Source organism: Myxine glutinosa, chromosome 9 (genome assembly GCF_964187855.1).
Source record: "Myxine glutinosa chromosome 9, kmMyxGlut1.1, whole genome shotgun sequence".
NCBI classification, from domain to species: domain Eukaryota; kingdom Metazoa; phylum Chordata; class Myxini; order Myxiniformes; family Myxinidae; genus Myxine; species Myxine glutinosa.
This window is the reverse complement of record NC_136269.1, coordinates 137,693,173-137,709,365: the sequence shown is the minus strand read 5'-3', so window position 1 is coordinate 137,709,365 and position 16,193 is coordinate 137,693,173. Positions and strand designations below refer to the sequence as shown.

The 16,193-nt window shown below is 43.4% G+C and overlaps 1 protein-coding gene across 1 annotated transcript; it reads left to right on the top strand.

The window, feature by feature from the left end:
- Nucleotides 1–1,880: 1,880 nt before the first annotated feature.
- RBFA (ribosome binding factor A) lies at nt 1,881–13,547 on the top strand. The gene is made up of 6 exons (XM_068128023.2): nt 1,881–2,383; nt 5,477–5,510; nt 5,772–5,945; nt 6,177–6,289; nt 10,616–10,700; nt 12,857–13,547. Exons 1-6 carry the CDS (start codon nt 2,193–2,195, stop codon nt 13,328–13,330), a joined length of 1,071 nt encoding a protein of 356 aa, XP_067984124.1. The 5' UTR covers nt 1,881–2,192; the 3' UTR covers nt 13,331–13,547.
- Nucleotides 13,548–16,193: the final 2,646 nt, after the last annotated feature.

Here is a 16,193-nt window from a genome sequence, read left to right as displayed (position 1 = left end):
TATACTAAAATGTAAAGATTTTCACTTTTTGTTCCACTGTGAATACATAGTTGAGTTGGAGTCCTACTGACTACTTGTTAGAAATGGCATACCACCACCACCACCACTACCATAAGGCCAGATAAAAAAAGAGTTGGTGATCGTCCCCGCCCGACCCTACGAAACACACCCGACCCGAAACTTTTTTTATTTTTTATTTTGAAAAAAAATCATTAAAAAACGATCTTTTCACAGTCAAATTTGGCGCCGTTCTGCACCGCATGCGCAGTGCGTGCTGCGCAAAGCGTCGCAAGTGCCTCGGGCAACTTCACCCATTTTACGTCAGCCATTCATGGCGGCTATTGTGTGAGATTTTTACCGCTGAAATCTATTGATTCGTGCTGCTATGGACACCATTCTCTACAGCTGTGGAAGTGTGTTCACGGAGATCAACAACAATGGTGATGACGATCCTGACCAGGATACCAGATTCGCTGATCTTTATGTTCGTGCCAATCTGAACTGTGCTTCCCCTATAGAACTAGCGTACGACTCTGCTGGCTATGAAATGCTCTGCATCCACTGTGGTACTGAGGAGAATTTGGTCGAAAAGGCAGGGTGGATGTCATGTCATGGTGGATATACATGTACAGGTGTTTTGCCCTTTCACTACCAAGCTCAGCTAGGACGTTCAACATCATCCAAAATCACACAAACACTGTGTTTCATAGAGATTTGGGCAATGTCTGTAAATCTGTGAGATGAATGAAGAAATTAAATCATTTTGAGGAGAAAGGAGTCTTTATTTCATATTTTTCCATGTCAACAAAACTCAATGGAAAGTAGGAAAAAAAAAACAAAAAAAACCTCCCTCCCTACCCGAAGTTTTGAGAAAAAAGGACGATCACCAACTCTTTTTTTTTATCTGGCTTAACCTGCAAGAGAGAAGGGTATAGCATTAGAAACGACAGAATATCAGGCTGCTCAAATAGTCCACTTTTTATGAAACCCTGCACATATACAAATACACATATATTATTGACAATTTTGAAGACCTGGATGAATGCTATCTCAGGTTATTCCGCAATTCTGGCGTGAAGCTGTGTTGCTACACGGGTCACATTTCGAGAATTGGTTGCAATGGTTTAGCATTGCGGTGTTGCAATTGCAACTGGCGGTATAAAGCCCGCGTTGCGGTAGTGTAGCTGGCGTTGTTGAACGGAAGTACTAACGCTATAAAGCCTGCGTTGCGGCGGTGTAGCTGGCGTTTTTGAACGGAAGTACGAACGGTATAAAGCCCGCGTTGCGGCGGTGTAGCTGGCGTTGTTGAACGGAAGTACGAACGGTATAAAGCCTGCGTTGCGGCGGTGTAGCTGGCGGTATAAAGCCCGCGTTGCGGTGGTGTAGCTTGCAGTATCGAAAGGAAGTGCTGGCGGTATAAAGCCTGCGTTGCGGCGGTGTAGCTGGCGTTTTTGAACGGAAGTACGAACGGTATAAAGCCCGCGTTGCGGCGGTGTAGCTGGCGGTATAAAGCCCGCGTTGCGGTAGTGTAGCTGGCGTTGTTGAACGGAAGTACGAACGGTATAAAGCCTGCGTTGCGGCGGTGTAGCTGGCGGTATAAAGCCCGCGTTGCGGTGGTGTAGCTTGCAGTATCGAAAGGAAGTGCTGGCGGTATAAAGCCTGCGTTGCGGCGGTGTAGCTGGCGGTATAAAGCCCGCGTTGCGGTAGTGTAGCTGGCGTTGTTGAACGGAAGTACGAACGGTATAAAGCCTGCGTTGCGGCGGTGTAGCTGGCGGTATAAAGCCCGCGTTGCGGTGGTGTAGCTTGCAGTATCGAAAGGAAGTGCTGGCGGTATAAAGCCCGCGTTGCGGCAGTGTAGCTGGTGGTATAAAGCCCTTGTTGCGGCGGTGTAGCTGGTGGTATAAAGCCAGCCGGCGGTATTGAACGGAAGTGCTGGCGTTGTAAAGCCCGTGTTGCGGCGGTGTACCTGGCAGTATTGAACGGAAGTGCTGGCGGTATAAAGCCCCGTGATATAAATAGCTCAAATGATTGCATGCAGAATAAAGAGATCAGTGTAAGTTGTACATTATTTTTTTGGACATAATCAGGGCAAATCGACCTGCGATGCGAGAGAGCACCGGCGTGCTCAGAATGGATCGCTAAATAAGTGTTTGGCTGTTTGTGAAACGAGAGAAATCAGAAAGGTCGACTGGATGAACAATATACCGCGCACTGTAATTGGCCAGTTCGCCATGGCTACGGCTCTCCGGTCCGCGTACGGCATGCCAGGTAGGGCTTTGTCCGCTCGAATCGGCCCGTACGTGTCGCACCGGCACTTGTGGCTCGCTCCGAACCGCCCGGGAAAGAAGACGTCGCTGTTGGAGAAGATGGCGAAGAAAACGAGGTACGGAGGGGGTCCACGTCCTCCCTGATGACCCCTCGGTAGCGAAGAGGATCCAGGACTCCTTACGTGTTTCACGATCTTTTGGAATGTTTTGTCCACTCTCGGTATTTATTTATTTTACAAGTTGCCCATAAATTCGTACACAATTTTTAGACCCAGAATCGATTATATCTATTTATTTTGACAACTTTTCTATCGATTAATAACGCGGCAAAAATTAACGGAGAAAATACAAATTTAAATTCCCTCCTTCGGACGAGAAAGATCAAAGAGCCAATCATATCGCCAACCAATGAGCGGCCTTCCCGGTTAGGGTTAGATTTCGGGTTTGGGTTAGATTTAGGGTTAGATTTAGATTTAGGGTTAGATTTAGGGTTAGATTTAGATTTAGGGTTAGATTTAGATTTAGGGTTAGATTTAGGGTTAGATTTAGGGTTAGATTTAGATTTAGGGTTAGATTTAGATTTAGGGTTAGATTTAGATTTAGGGTTAGATTTAGGGTTAGATTTAGGGTTAGATTTAGGGTTAGATTTAGATTTAGGGTTAGATTTAGATTTAGGGTTAGATTTAGGGTTAGATTTAGGGTTAGATTTAGATTTAGGGTTAGACTTAGGGTTAGATTTAGGGTTAGGGTTAGATTTAGGGTTAGATTTAGGGTTAGGGTTAGATTTAGGGTTAGATTTAGGGTTAGGGTTAGATTTAGGGTTAGATTTAGATTTAGGGTTAGATTTAGGGTTAGGGTTAGATTTAGGGTTAGATTTAGGGTTAGATTTAGACTTAGGGTTAGATTTAGGGTTAGGGTTAGATTTAGGGTTAGATTTAGATTTAGGGTTAGACTTAGGGTTAGATTTAGGGTTAGACTTAGGGTTAGGGTTAGATTTAGGGTTAGATTTAGATTTAGGGTTAGACTTAGGGTTAGATTTAGGGTTAGATTTAGGGTTAGGGTTAGATTTAGGGTTAGACTTAGGGTTAGATTTAGGGTTAGATTTAGGGTTAGGGTTAGATTTAGATTTAGGGTTAGATTTAGGGTTAGATTTAGATTTAGGGTTAGACTTAGGGTTAGATTTAGGGTTAGATTTAGATTTAGGGTTAGATTTAGGGTTAGATTTAGATTTAGGGTTAGATTTAGATTTAGGGTTAGATTTAGATTTAGGGTTAGATTTAGGGTTAGACTTAGGGTTAGATTTAGGGTTAGGGTTACATTTAGATTTAGGGTTAGATTTAGGGTTAGATTTAGGGTTAGATTTAGATTTAGGGTTAGACTTAGGGTTAGATTTAGGGTTAGGGTTAGATTTAGATTTAGGGTTAGACGGGGTTAGATTTAGGGTTAGACTTAGGGTTACATGAGATTCATTCAAATTAGATATTTATTTGTCAAAATGACTCATTTTTGATGATGGGGGTGGGGGGTCCCATCTCAAAAATGAGTCATTTGCCGCCAAAATGAATATCAAATTCGAATGAATTTCATCAAAAAACCCGGAAAAATCTCGGTTTGATGTGAAAAACGATTATGGGCAACTTGTAAAAATTTACCCCACTTTCTACCAGGAAAACCTGACCCTAGCTTTGCTGTCGTCCCTCCTTATCAATCCTTTGTTCGTGTTTAAAACGCTTCTCAATCCTCATGACGAGTTTGGAATGTGAATTCTTGTGAAAATCAGTCGATTTCCCCTTAAAGGCAAAACTCAAATGCATTCACCTCCTCCTGTTGCCATCGCATGAACCCATTGTCACAATGTTGTGCCACGTACGAGGTACTTCGTTTACACCTGCTCGCTCGGGTGCCATCTATTTATTACGTACACAAATGTTTCAAAAATTTCGGACCTCCCCATTATGTCCCACACATGCCTCTCCCTCCCATCTACTCCAGTCTCTTCCACAATCTCCTAACCTCTGTCTATAATTTTAGCCCTTCCTTCCCATCCACACCAGTCTCCCACACTCTCCTAACCTCTGTCTATAATTTTAGCCCTTCCTTCCCATCCACACCAGTCTCCCACAATCTCCTAAACCTCTGACTATAATTTTAGCCCTTCCTTCCCATCCACACTAGTCTCCCACACTCTCCTAACCTCTGACTATAATTTTAGCCCTTCCTTCCCATCCACACTAGTCTCCCACACTCTCCTAACCTTTGACTATAATTTTAGCCTTTCCTTCCCATCCACACTAGTCTCCTCCCACACTCTCCTAACCTTTGTCTTTAATTTTAGCCCCTCCCTTCCATCTAATCTAGTCTCCTCCCACACTCTCCTAACCTTTGACTATAATTTTAGCCCCTCCCTTCCATCTAATCTAGTCTCCTCCCACACTCTCCTAACCTCTGTCTATCATTTTAGCCCCTCCCTTCCATCTACACTAGTCTCCCACACTCTCCTAACCTCTGTCTATAATTTTAGCCCCTCCCTTCCATCTAATCTAGTCTCCTCCCACACTCTCCTAACCTTTGACTATAATTTTAGCCCCTGCCTCCCATCTAATCTAGTCTCCTCCCACAATCTCCTAACCTCTGACTATAATTTTAGCCCTTCCTTCCCATCCACACTAGTCTCCCACACTCTCCTAACCTTTGACTATAATTTTAGCCCCTCCCTTCCATCCACACTAGTCTCCTCCCACACTCTCCTAACCTTTGTCTTTAATTTTAGCCCCTCCCTTCCATCTAATCTAGTCTCCTCCCACACTCTCCTAACCTTTGACTATAATTTTAGCCCCTGCCTCCCATCTAATCTAGTCTCCTCCCACAATCTCCTAACCTTTGTCTATAATTTTAGCCCCTCCCTCCCATCTGCTGTAGTCTCCTTCCACACCCTCCTAACCTTTGTCTATAATTTAACCCCTCCCCTGCATACGTAATAAATGGTTTACTTATGTTTGTCAATCTGTTGGATTTTATTTCTTGTAAGATCTGTTATCGGACTCAAGGTCTTCAGTATCAGATGTGCAGCAAGCACCGAGTAACCTGTAGATGCTCACCTGTGCTTTCACACACCATCCATGTGATGTGAAATGACTTTTCACCATTACAAGATATTATTTAATTATTTGGTCCTTGGTGATAAATCTTTGGAACTGGTTGTGTTGCAGAAAAAAGTTACTTTTTGATGTGAAGTTTCCAATGGTAAGTGAATTTACTTTTCCATGACTTGTAACTCCCTCCCATAATTTGCAGTTGTAACTACTGCAGTTGTTAATATGAACCAAAGTGCCTCGCCCACTACAGCTTTGTAGCTTGGAAGTTCAAAGATCTATAGAAAACCTTGTTTTAAAAGGTCGAACTTGCATATATGTATATAATTATTATATTATATATTTATATATTATTAAAATACTTGCTCGGGTAGTGACCGATTACCCATCCGTTGTGACGGCCTGTCTCCAGGAAGTAGTACCCAGGGCCAAAGGACTAATCGGCCATGGTTATTGTCCCAGCGATCAAGAGCAGCCTCGTCGCTTGCGCATCCTCAATGCCATCCTACTGGAAGCCATCACCGAGCTGCTCGCCACCCCTGAAGTGAGCCAGGAGCTGTACGACCTGCAGCTCAACATCGATGCTGTAAGTCGCACACCTTCAACATGGAGATCTGGTGGTTGTAGACCTGACTCGAAACCTTTTACTGTCGTACCTATCAGCAAAAAAAGCGTACCCATCGGCCATCCTGCCTGTCCAACTTCATTTAGCAGGATGGATTTTTTTTAGTGTATCTGTTTTGGGTGCTATGCTTAGTCGCTCGCTGGTTTAATCCACCCTCCGTGTTTAATCGGTTTAATTTGTGCTCTTTTGCAGGTGAGACTGTCTGCGGATTTTTCGGTGTGCCACCTCTACTGGCATGGCCAAGGCAATCAGGATGAGGATGCACATATTGAAAGCGTTTTGCAGATGAATTCTGGGCGTCTGCGGTGAGCAGTAAACGTGTGCACGTCGCAATGTCCCTCTTCCGCGTCCCCCGTCCCAATGACAGAGCAGCAGCAGATGCGTCCCTCTGTTCCGAAAAAGATCAGATGTGCATCTGACACAGAAGATGTCATGAAATCTAGGAAAATTGCACATTCAACTTTGTGGACATTGTGAAATCTAAAGCTCTCAACCTTATTGGCATCTCCCACAGCAAATCAGAAACAAAAGGCCTCCTGCTTTCTTATTGCAGACAGCCTTGTGATCTCCAGGTTTTCTGTCACCTCTCTTCCGGTGTTTTTTTATTCTTCCATCCAAAATCAAGGGTGATGAAAAAAAGAATATGACAGAAGGCAAAAAGGCAATCAACTGACAGTGAAGCTCCAGTTTGACACAGCAAGGAGCAGAACAAAGAAACAGAAAAAGAGGAGAGAGGGGAGGAAATGGTAATGTACAAGTTTTTTTTTTTGTTTTTTTTTGTATACTGAATCGAGGCTCGTGAAAGAGCTAAAAGGGCTGGGCTGGGTTAGGTATGGTAAATGGGGGTAGAAAAGATCATGCGTAGGGATGGGGATGACTCGAGATGGTGGTACACCTCTTTCTTGAATCACATGGGAGTATCTTACTATAATTCACCAAATGTCCATCCGTGTCTGTCTGTCTGTCTGTCTGTTCGAAGGTACCGTAAAAACTGCTGAACCGATCGCAAAGATATTTTGGGTGGATAATCCTGGGATCTCCAGGAGTAAAATAGGCTATTTAGTTTTCCCAATTTCAGCTTTAGTCTCCAGCATTCTCAGGTTTTGACTCCCGCATAACATTCGCGTTCGCATAACGTTCATTGTTCTCATTGTGACGATGTTGCTTTCCCAGGTGCCGCGCGATCGGTGCAGCCATTTGTGCGGCACCCGGGAAAGCAACATGTCTCCATCGATCTTGCCAAGGCCGTAACAGCTATCGGCTCAAAATCCTTTTCACTGTTGATTTGGTACAGTTACACGTTTCGGGAATTTGGTACACGTATCGGGAGTACATACGACATAGCGATTGTGAACACGATTATCGATCACGATTCACGATCACGATCATCACGATCATCGTGTATCGATCACGATTTGAAACACGATGGAATAATATTTACCGATATGAACAGTGATGTGGCTTTTATTGAAATTCGAAAGATACTGTTTAGATTTTGATGATTTGCGTGTGATATGATTCAACGGATGTTTATATGAATCGTTTAAAATAAAAAAAACCCTTCGATTTATGATATTTTGCCTTTTCATTTGGGCCTCCCAATTGAAGCCCCGCCCATAGGGCGGGTACCGTTGCTAGTATCGTGAAATTGAACCGTCTCCAGAATGTAGTTCTACAAGCAGGAGAAAAGAGGAGCAAAAGAGTACACAATACAACACAACAGGCATTTTAAGGCCATTTTCCCTGCTAGAGCGGGGGTTAGAGCAGGAGCAAAAGAGTGGAGGTGTTGATGTAGCCTGGAATTTGGGAGTAAAATTGTTAGAGAGTTACTGGGATGTCGCGTGAGTCCTGGAGTAGCTGGAGAGGGTCGGATGGTTTCGAGGGCAAACGAGGATTACTAAATTGCCCATTGTCAACCTTATCTATCTATAATTCCAGTAATCTCTGTGTGTATGTTTGTATGTTTGTATGTATGTATGTATGTTTGTCTGTGACCGCTGTTTCTCGACAACCACGGGTCCGATATACTTGCAACTTGCCAGGTATATTGCTGGGGACCCGAGGATGTGCCTTTTCAAGGTTTGAAATTAATCGGACAAGTAGTTACCGAGCTATGGCGATTTCTTTACCAAACACCGCAAGCCGTTCGCTTTGGACCAAACCATTGCATGTAAATAGAGGGGGGGGGGGTTCTGTGGTCGTTGCGAATGGACCAAACCATTCATGTAAATAGAGGGGGGGGGGGGGTTCTGTGGTCGTTACTGCCACGTGGTTTCAAAGTTTTTTTTTGTTGTTGTTTGCACGCATGTTTTTTTGCACCCACGTACGGGCACGCCCTAGGATGTTTACACACACACACCCCTACACAAATTTTTTTTTTTTTTTTTTTTTGGCAAGGAACGGGCACCCACGTACGGGCACGTCCTAGCTTATATATAGTACGGGCATGCCCTAGTATTTCAAATTTGAGAATCATTTGTTGCCTCCGCCACCGAAGGTGGATGGGGCTTGTGTTTTCACCCCTGTCTGTCTGTGAACAAGATACCTCAAAAAGTTGTGGACAGACTATGACAAAACTTGGTGTTTGAGTTGATCAGGCGACAAGAACAAGCCGATTAGATTTTGGTTCAGGTCCGAATCCAGATCTGGCCCAACGGTGGATACAAAACGTAAACTGTTCAGTGTGGTGGAGGTTTGCGCTCTACCGAGTGCTGCAAGAAGAACAAACAAATCAGTACTTGAATAAATTAGACACCCATGTTATGTGCATTAAAAGGGCTGATGGTAAAACAGAAACTGTCATACTTTGGTTGGACATATCATGCGTGCAGAAAACGAAAGTCTGGAGAAATCAACAATGCTGATGATGGCTGAGGGAAGAAGAGGAAGAGGCAGAACGTATATGCGCTGGATAGATCGTGTGACACTGCAACCAAAATGTCTCTGCCAGAGCTTCAGGAAGCAATGCAGGATAGGGAGGTTTGGCAAAATCTGATTGTGAATGTCACCAGAAGTCGGCCACTAGTTGACGGAACTAGATAACTATCTAATTCTTTTTTAAACATTTTTTATGCCTCCGCCCCCGAAGGTGGCCAGAGGCATTATGTTTTCGGGTTGTCCGTCCGTCCGTCCGTACGGGCTAAACCTTGTTTTTCTCAGCAACCACCTGCCCAATTGAGACAAACTTTCAGGGTAGGAGTGACACCCATGCAGAATGTTTTTATGATAATTGTGACGTCATAGGTCACGGCAGCCATCTTGGATTAAACGCAAATAATGAAAAAAATATTTCTCGGAAACCGCTGAATGGATAAATTTGAAACTTGGCACATTGTCAAGTACTTCCAATAGGGAACAAAAGCATGATAATGATGACATCATAGGTGAAGTGGTATTAAAAAAAAAAAAAAAACCTTTAGAGGCCATTCTTCCCCGCAAAGCGGGGGTTGGCCTTTTTCGGGGACCGTGGCTGTTGTTGTTTTTTGGTCCCCTTTTTGAAGCAATGTTTTACGGCTGGATGCCCTTCCTGCCACCAACCCTTTTTGTCGCCTTTTTACGACAAGCAGGGAATTACCAGTGAACTGGTACTCAATTAGCCGACCTCGGAAGGATGACGGGCTGAGTCAACCCCCCTGGCGTTAATTCAGCAATCGACCGGGATTCGAACCCAGGATCCTTGGATCCTAAGCTGGCACCCTAGCCGCTAGCCCAACACCAGGGATTTGACTGAAGTGGTATATCAGTCAAAAATGTTTTAATCGAATTCCTTAAATCATAAAAATCTGAAATTGCATGCACGTGATCTGTGACCCATTTGTATTAAAATATTCAATTTTTGACATCATAGATAACATGGTTTGTCAGCCATATTGGATTTAACCTAAAACCTTATAAAAGCATCTTCTCCCAAACCACCAAATTGATTGACTCGAAACTTTGTGTGTCATTGACTAGGCATGGTGATTAAAATATTATCATTGGTCACATGGTGTGGCAGCCATATTGGATTGAAGGAAAAATTAAATAATTATATCTCTAAAACCGCTTACCCTATCAATGCCAATTTTTACAAATATCATCTTGCACCATTGCTGCATTTAGTTTGAAAATGATGATGTCATAGGTCATGTGGTTTGGCAGCCATCTTGGATAGAAAACCTAACCTTATCCGATCAACACGAAACTTCACAAACGTGATCCCCTACCCATACATATGCAGAGTGTACATTTTTTTACTCTAGTTTAAGGTCATATGTCACGTAGTGTGGCAGCCATATTAACCTGAAAGCCAATATTTAAAAAAATCCCTTCTCTGCAACTGCTTTACTGATCGATGTGAAAATGTGATACTTGAAAACAACTGAAGGGATTTAAATCAAACATGTTTATTTTTAGGACAGAACGAGGTAATCTACCCGTTGTGGGACTATGCGGAGGCATATTGGTGACACAGTCGCATTTCTCTAGTTAAACGTGTTTTTTGTTATTATGCCATTAATAATGGCATAATTATGGCATAATAATGGCATAATAATTAATAATAATGCATAATTATGCATATTACATAACACCCTGAGTCTGGGTTGGTACTGTTACTGAGAGAAGATTCTAATTTGGTTCTAAATCCACAGGTACCTTCTGCAGAGTTATCATGTTATGGGGAAAATTCCTCCTCTCATCTTTTTGAAGGATAAGAAATACGCTGCTACAACAGAGGTACGAACATGTAGGGTACGGATGCTCTGTTGGGAGTATGGGCTCAACCACCAGCAAAAACACTGCCCATCTTTTCCAATTATTACCTCCACCACCAAAGGTGGATGGAGGTTGTTTTCACATCTGTCTGTTTGTCTGTCTGTCTTTCTGTCTGGCAACAGGATATCTCAAAAAATTGTGGACAGATTCGGCCAAAATTTGGTGGACAGGTTGGGTATGTGACACCAACTAAATGATTAGATTTTGGTGAAGATTCAGATCTGACCTATCAGTGGGATACAAAATGTAAACTGTTCAGCCTGGCAGAGGTGTGCTCTCTACCAAGTGCCGTTGTCGTTTAATCCATTCTGAGACCAAGAACGCTTGTACGGGACTTACGAGTCTTAAAATGACACACCTTATAGTCTAGTAGGAAGACTAGGTCCCCCTGCACCCCCCGGAGATATACTTCTAATCAGTGTTTCTAGATTGGAAAAAATGTGTAGAAAATGACTAGCTATGGCCCCAAGCTGAAAAAATGTCCCACATACCATTTTTATGCAAATTACTGCTGCATATTTTATGCAAAATTATGCAAATTTTATGCAAATTTTTGATGAGGAGTAGAGTTGAGGGGTCTTTGAGGGCTTCATCGAGGTGCTCTCGGTTGCAAGACTGGGTCATTCTGAGAAGCACAGCAGGGTCAGAGATCATGATGTTCTCCTCCTCAGTGAATCTCTCCATCAACAGCCTCTCCATTGCCTCACACACTGTTTTGAGGCAAAAGAGGGACTTTGCGTAGGCCTTTCCACTGAGAACACCTTTGAGAGATCCACTTGTTACTAGTTGTGCCTCAAAGAGAATCTCTGCATATCCAGAACCACGCATCTTGTGTCCAGTGAGCATCCCGATGTAGTTCATGGATGTGTGGAAGGGTCCAATCGTTACTACATGACTAGCAAATTCATTTGGCCAGCGCCAGATGATGGGAAGGGCTTTCATGCAGACACCCAGATCAAATGTATTCAGGACCCATCTCTGACCCACCTCAGCAGTTGCTGCCTCGGAACGCTTCAGTAGCTCACGAACAACTGCGTTGTCTGTGATCGGTCTGTGCCTGGTGCCTGCATGGCATGGCAATGGCCTGCAGCCTGTGCCTGGGCTAGGGGGTTTCACCTCTGCAACTGGTTCTCCCCCACCCAGCAAATCAACAGTCGACTACTGCACGCCTATCCACCAACCGATCACAGACAACGCAGTTGTTCGTGAGCTACTGAAGCGTTCCGAGGCAGCAACTGCTGAGGTGGGTCAGAGATGGGTCCTGAATACATTTGATCTGGGTGTCTGCATGAAAGCCCTTCCCATCATCTGGCGCTGGCCAAATGAATTTGCTAGTCATGTAGTAACGATTGGACCCTTCCACACATCCATGAACTACATCGGGATGCTCACTGGACACAAGATGCGTGGTTCTGGATATGCAGAGATTCTCTTTGAGGCACAACTAGTAACAAGTGGATCTCTCAAAGGTGTTCTCAGTGGAAAGGCCTACGCAAAGTCCCTCTTTTGCCTCAAAACAGTGTGTGAGGCAATGGAGAGGCTGTTGATGGAGAGATTCACTGAGGAGGAGAACATCATGATCTCTGACCCTGCTGTGCTTCTCAGAATGACCCAGTCTTGCAACCGAGAGCACCTCGATGAAGCCCTCAAAGACCCCTCAACTCTACTCCTCATCAAAAATTTGCATAAAATTTGCATAATTTTGCATAAAATTTGCAGCAGTAATTTGCATAAAAATGGTATGTGGGACATTTTTTCAGCTTGGGGCCATAGCTAGTCATTTTCTACACATTTTTTCCAATCTAGAAACACTGATTAGAAGTATATCTCCGGGGGGTGCAGAGGGACCTAGTCTTCCTACTAGACTATTAGACCTCGTTCACCTTTTTGTATCTGTGTACATGGAACCAATTCTTTCTCTCCTTTGTTATTTTAAAATCACAAATTTCCCTTCTTTGGACCACCTTGTGACCATGGTTCTCAATTGACGGAACATTCGCTGGACCATGCTTTGTTTTTACAAATAAATAATTAATTGTACTTTTAAAGGAATTTTTGCTCTCTCCCACCTCCTCCCCCATGGCCTCACCATCATCTTAAATGGCGTAACTGCGCAGGTTGAACACTGGCTTTCGATCATCGAGACAGAGCTGGACAATGTCGAGACTCCAGAGGAACCTTCAGAAGAAATTAACGACCACAAGGATAGAATGTGGTCTGAGAAGGAAGGAAAATGGATCTCCATGCCTTCCTTGACCGATCACCTAGATCGGCGAGCTCCGTCTTGGTTGGGTATCGACCGCCAGGCCTTGCTTCAGCAGATTGCGGATACCAAGCAAAAGGGGGAATGGGGAATAGCTCCAGATCAACCGGTACGGCGTCGGAGGAGCGGAAGGCTGGAAAGGAAGCGGGCGAAGCTGCAGCGCATTGAAGATGAGAACATGGTGTGGCTGGAAAAGGGGCATCGGGAAGAAGACGCCGAGGGGACGGCAATTGATGACTTGGAAGATTTGGAAAGCGATGGGAAGGATTATTGGGATCATGGGGAAAACCACAGTGACGTGCATGAAAGAGCACCTTGGGAAAGGTGAGACACCTTTTCAATTTTAAAGGGACGCTGTCATTTGTCGACACATTCCATCGAGATGGTCATTGCAAAAACGTCCTTGCAGCCATTTGGGGCCTGTTGTTCAATTACGGTTTTGACTCTTGCATTAAAGTACTGTTGGCCCCTTCAATGATTATTCTCAAAAGGGGTCATCTACATATTGTCTCAAATAAACAAATTGTAGAATGTTTAAACTCTCACCTCCCCTTCTCTGCATTCATTCGCATTCTCTCCAAGCCTCTCTTTACCTCCACCACCAAAGGTGGATGGAGGTTATGTTTTCACCCCTGTCTGTCTGTTTGTGAATAAGATATCTCAAAAAGTTGTGGACGGATTCATACGATATTTGGCGAGATGTAGCGTATGTGACGAGGACGAAATTATTTGATTTTGGTGAAGATCCGGATTCGGATCCGGCTACTAGAATTTTAAAAAGAATTCTTCACCATTGGGAGATCGGGCCAAAAACGATACATAGCAGGATATCTCAAAAAGTTGTGGATGGATTTGGACGAAACTTGGTGGACAGATTGTCTGTGTAACAAGGACGATTTAATTCGATTTTGGTGAAGATCTGAATATGGATTCGGATATAAGAAAAAAAATTTAAAGTCATTCTTCACCATTGAGAGATCGGGCTAAAACCGACATATAGCAGGATATCTCAAAAAGTTAGGGACGGATTTGGAGAAACCTTGATGGACAGGTTGGGTGTGTGACCACGAAGAATCGTTTCAATTTTGGTGAGGATCTGGATCCGGCTAGTAGAATGTTTTAAGTGAGTCTTCACCATTGCGATATAGGGCCAAAGCAAAAACGATTTTCTGGTCTACTCTGGGATACAAAATGTAAGCTGTTCACCTGGCGAAGGTATGCTCTCTACTGAGTGCCGTTCTAGTTCTCTATTTATTGATTGCTTTTTACCTGGCTCTGCTTGAGTGTATATGTAATTGGCCCAAGAGTTGATGATTACGCGAGCAAATTCCTGCTCTAACCTACAGGGGGGCATTGGAAGTACAGAAGCAATCCCGCAGCACGTGCTGCGTATGAACGAATGAAAACTTGATACGAGCTTATTGCTGCTTTGCTACTTCATTGATGCATTGGCAGTCGTGTTTATTTTGTGTCTTTCTCAGCCTTGTTCCAGTGACTGGTTGTTCAGTTTATTACTTGCAAAATGTAAGATTTTTCAAGTATATTGGTTGGCCTTGTGCTTTATTACTTGGCAAAAAAAAATTTTGACAGGTATGTTCATCACTCGTGTGTGTGTGTGTGTACGTGCGTGTGCGCACGCGTGTGTGCGTGTGTGTCTGTGTCCACTCACTTGTACTTGCCTACAGGTCACAATTTTAAACCGATCTTCACGAAACTTCACCAAATGCTAGAAAATCCTCAATTTTCATCCGATCGACTTGAAATTTTGCATAGGATTTCCATGTCAGCTGACTGAATTCAACCAACAACTATTTTTGAGGTCAAAATGTTAAAGGTCAACTTAAGGTCAAACTTCTAATATCAATTTTCATCTGAAAAATCATCAATGTTCATCCGATTGACCAGCACTTTGATTGAGATCATCAATTTTAATCTCCATGAAATGGACAATTTGATGTATCGATGGCAACTTTTTATTTTCGGGAGGGGTGGATTTTGCAAGTATCGTGCTCTGCATGATGTCTTCTTCTTGTTTTATTTATTTCTCAAGCATGAAAAAACTAGAACGACACTCAGTTAAGCACTTGCCTCGACTAGGATGAACAGTTTATGTTTTGCATCCCACTGATCGGTCGGTCTGAACCCGGACCTGAACCCAAATCTAATCGGCTTGTTCTTGTCACGTACTCAATTCGTCCAGCCAGTTTTATTCCAATCCATCCCCAACGTTTTGAGATACTGTATTGTACTCCATGGTATATCGTTTTTGGTCCCATCTCTCCATGGCGAACAATTACTTTAACAATTCTAAGATCCAGTTCTTCACCAAAATCTATTTAATTGGTGCTTGTCACCAACCCAACATCTCCACAAAGTTTCGGCCAAATCCATCCTTGACGTTTTCAGATATCCTGCTCACAAACAGGAGTGAAAACATAGCCCCGTCCACCTTTGGTGGCAGAGGTAAAACTTCTGCACTACAGTGTCAAATTACAATTTTCTAATTGCATGTGGCAGGTAGCGGCTCACAGGTACAAGACCAAATGAGACTGCCAAGTGACGGCACTGTCTTGGCCAGGTGGGTTTTTACGACATAGCGGCACGTCCAGAACAGTGTTTTTCCGTCCGTATGTACGTCCCCTCAAACGTATGCCAATCAGAGCTGAGGATATGCTCACATGACAGGGTGATGTGATTACGTCTGATGTCATTACGGCGTATGGCGGCTGACTCTCCACACTCCGGCAATTTGATTCCAATTTCGTTCATGCCGAACATATCGTCGAACCTGTCATATATCACAATCTCCATGCTCTACCTTTACGTTTTTCATTCAGTATGAAACACAAACAAACCGATTGTTAAAATGACCATCAAATATCGAAAGCATCGGCGTTGTGTCTCTTCCAACAATACGTTGGGCCTTAGGCTTCATGCCTCACCTTCGGGCCGCTTCGGACAAATTAAGCCCAGGTTTATTAATACAGTAGTGTATCGTTTCAGTAGTATCATTTTCATAATAGTAATAATCATAATATAGTAAATACAACCATAATCCTTTTTTTTTTGTATACAAGATCAAGGCTCGTGTAAGAGCTAACATTGATCACAAAAAGACAAACTGACACATAAAACATATGATAAAGGGAGCAGGAGATAAGATGGGGAGAGAGGGAAGCACACAAGTCCAA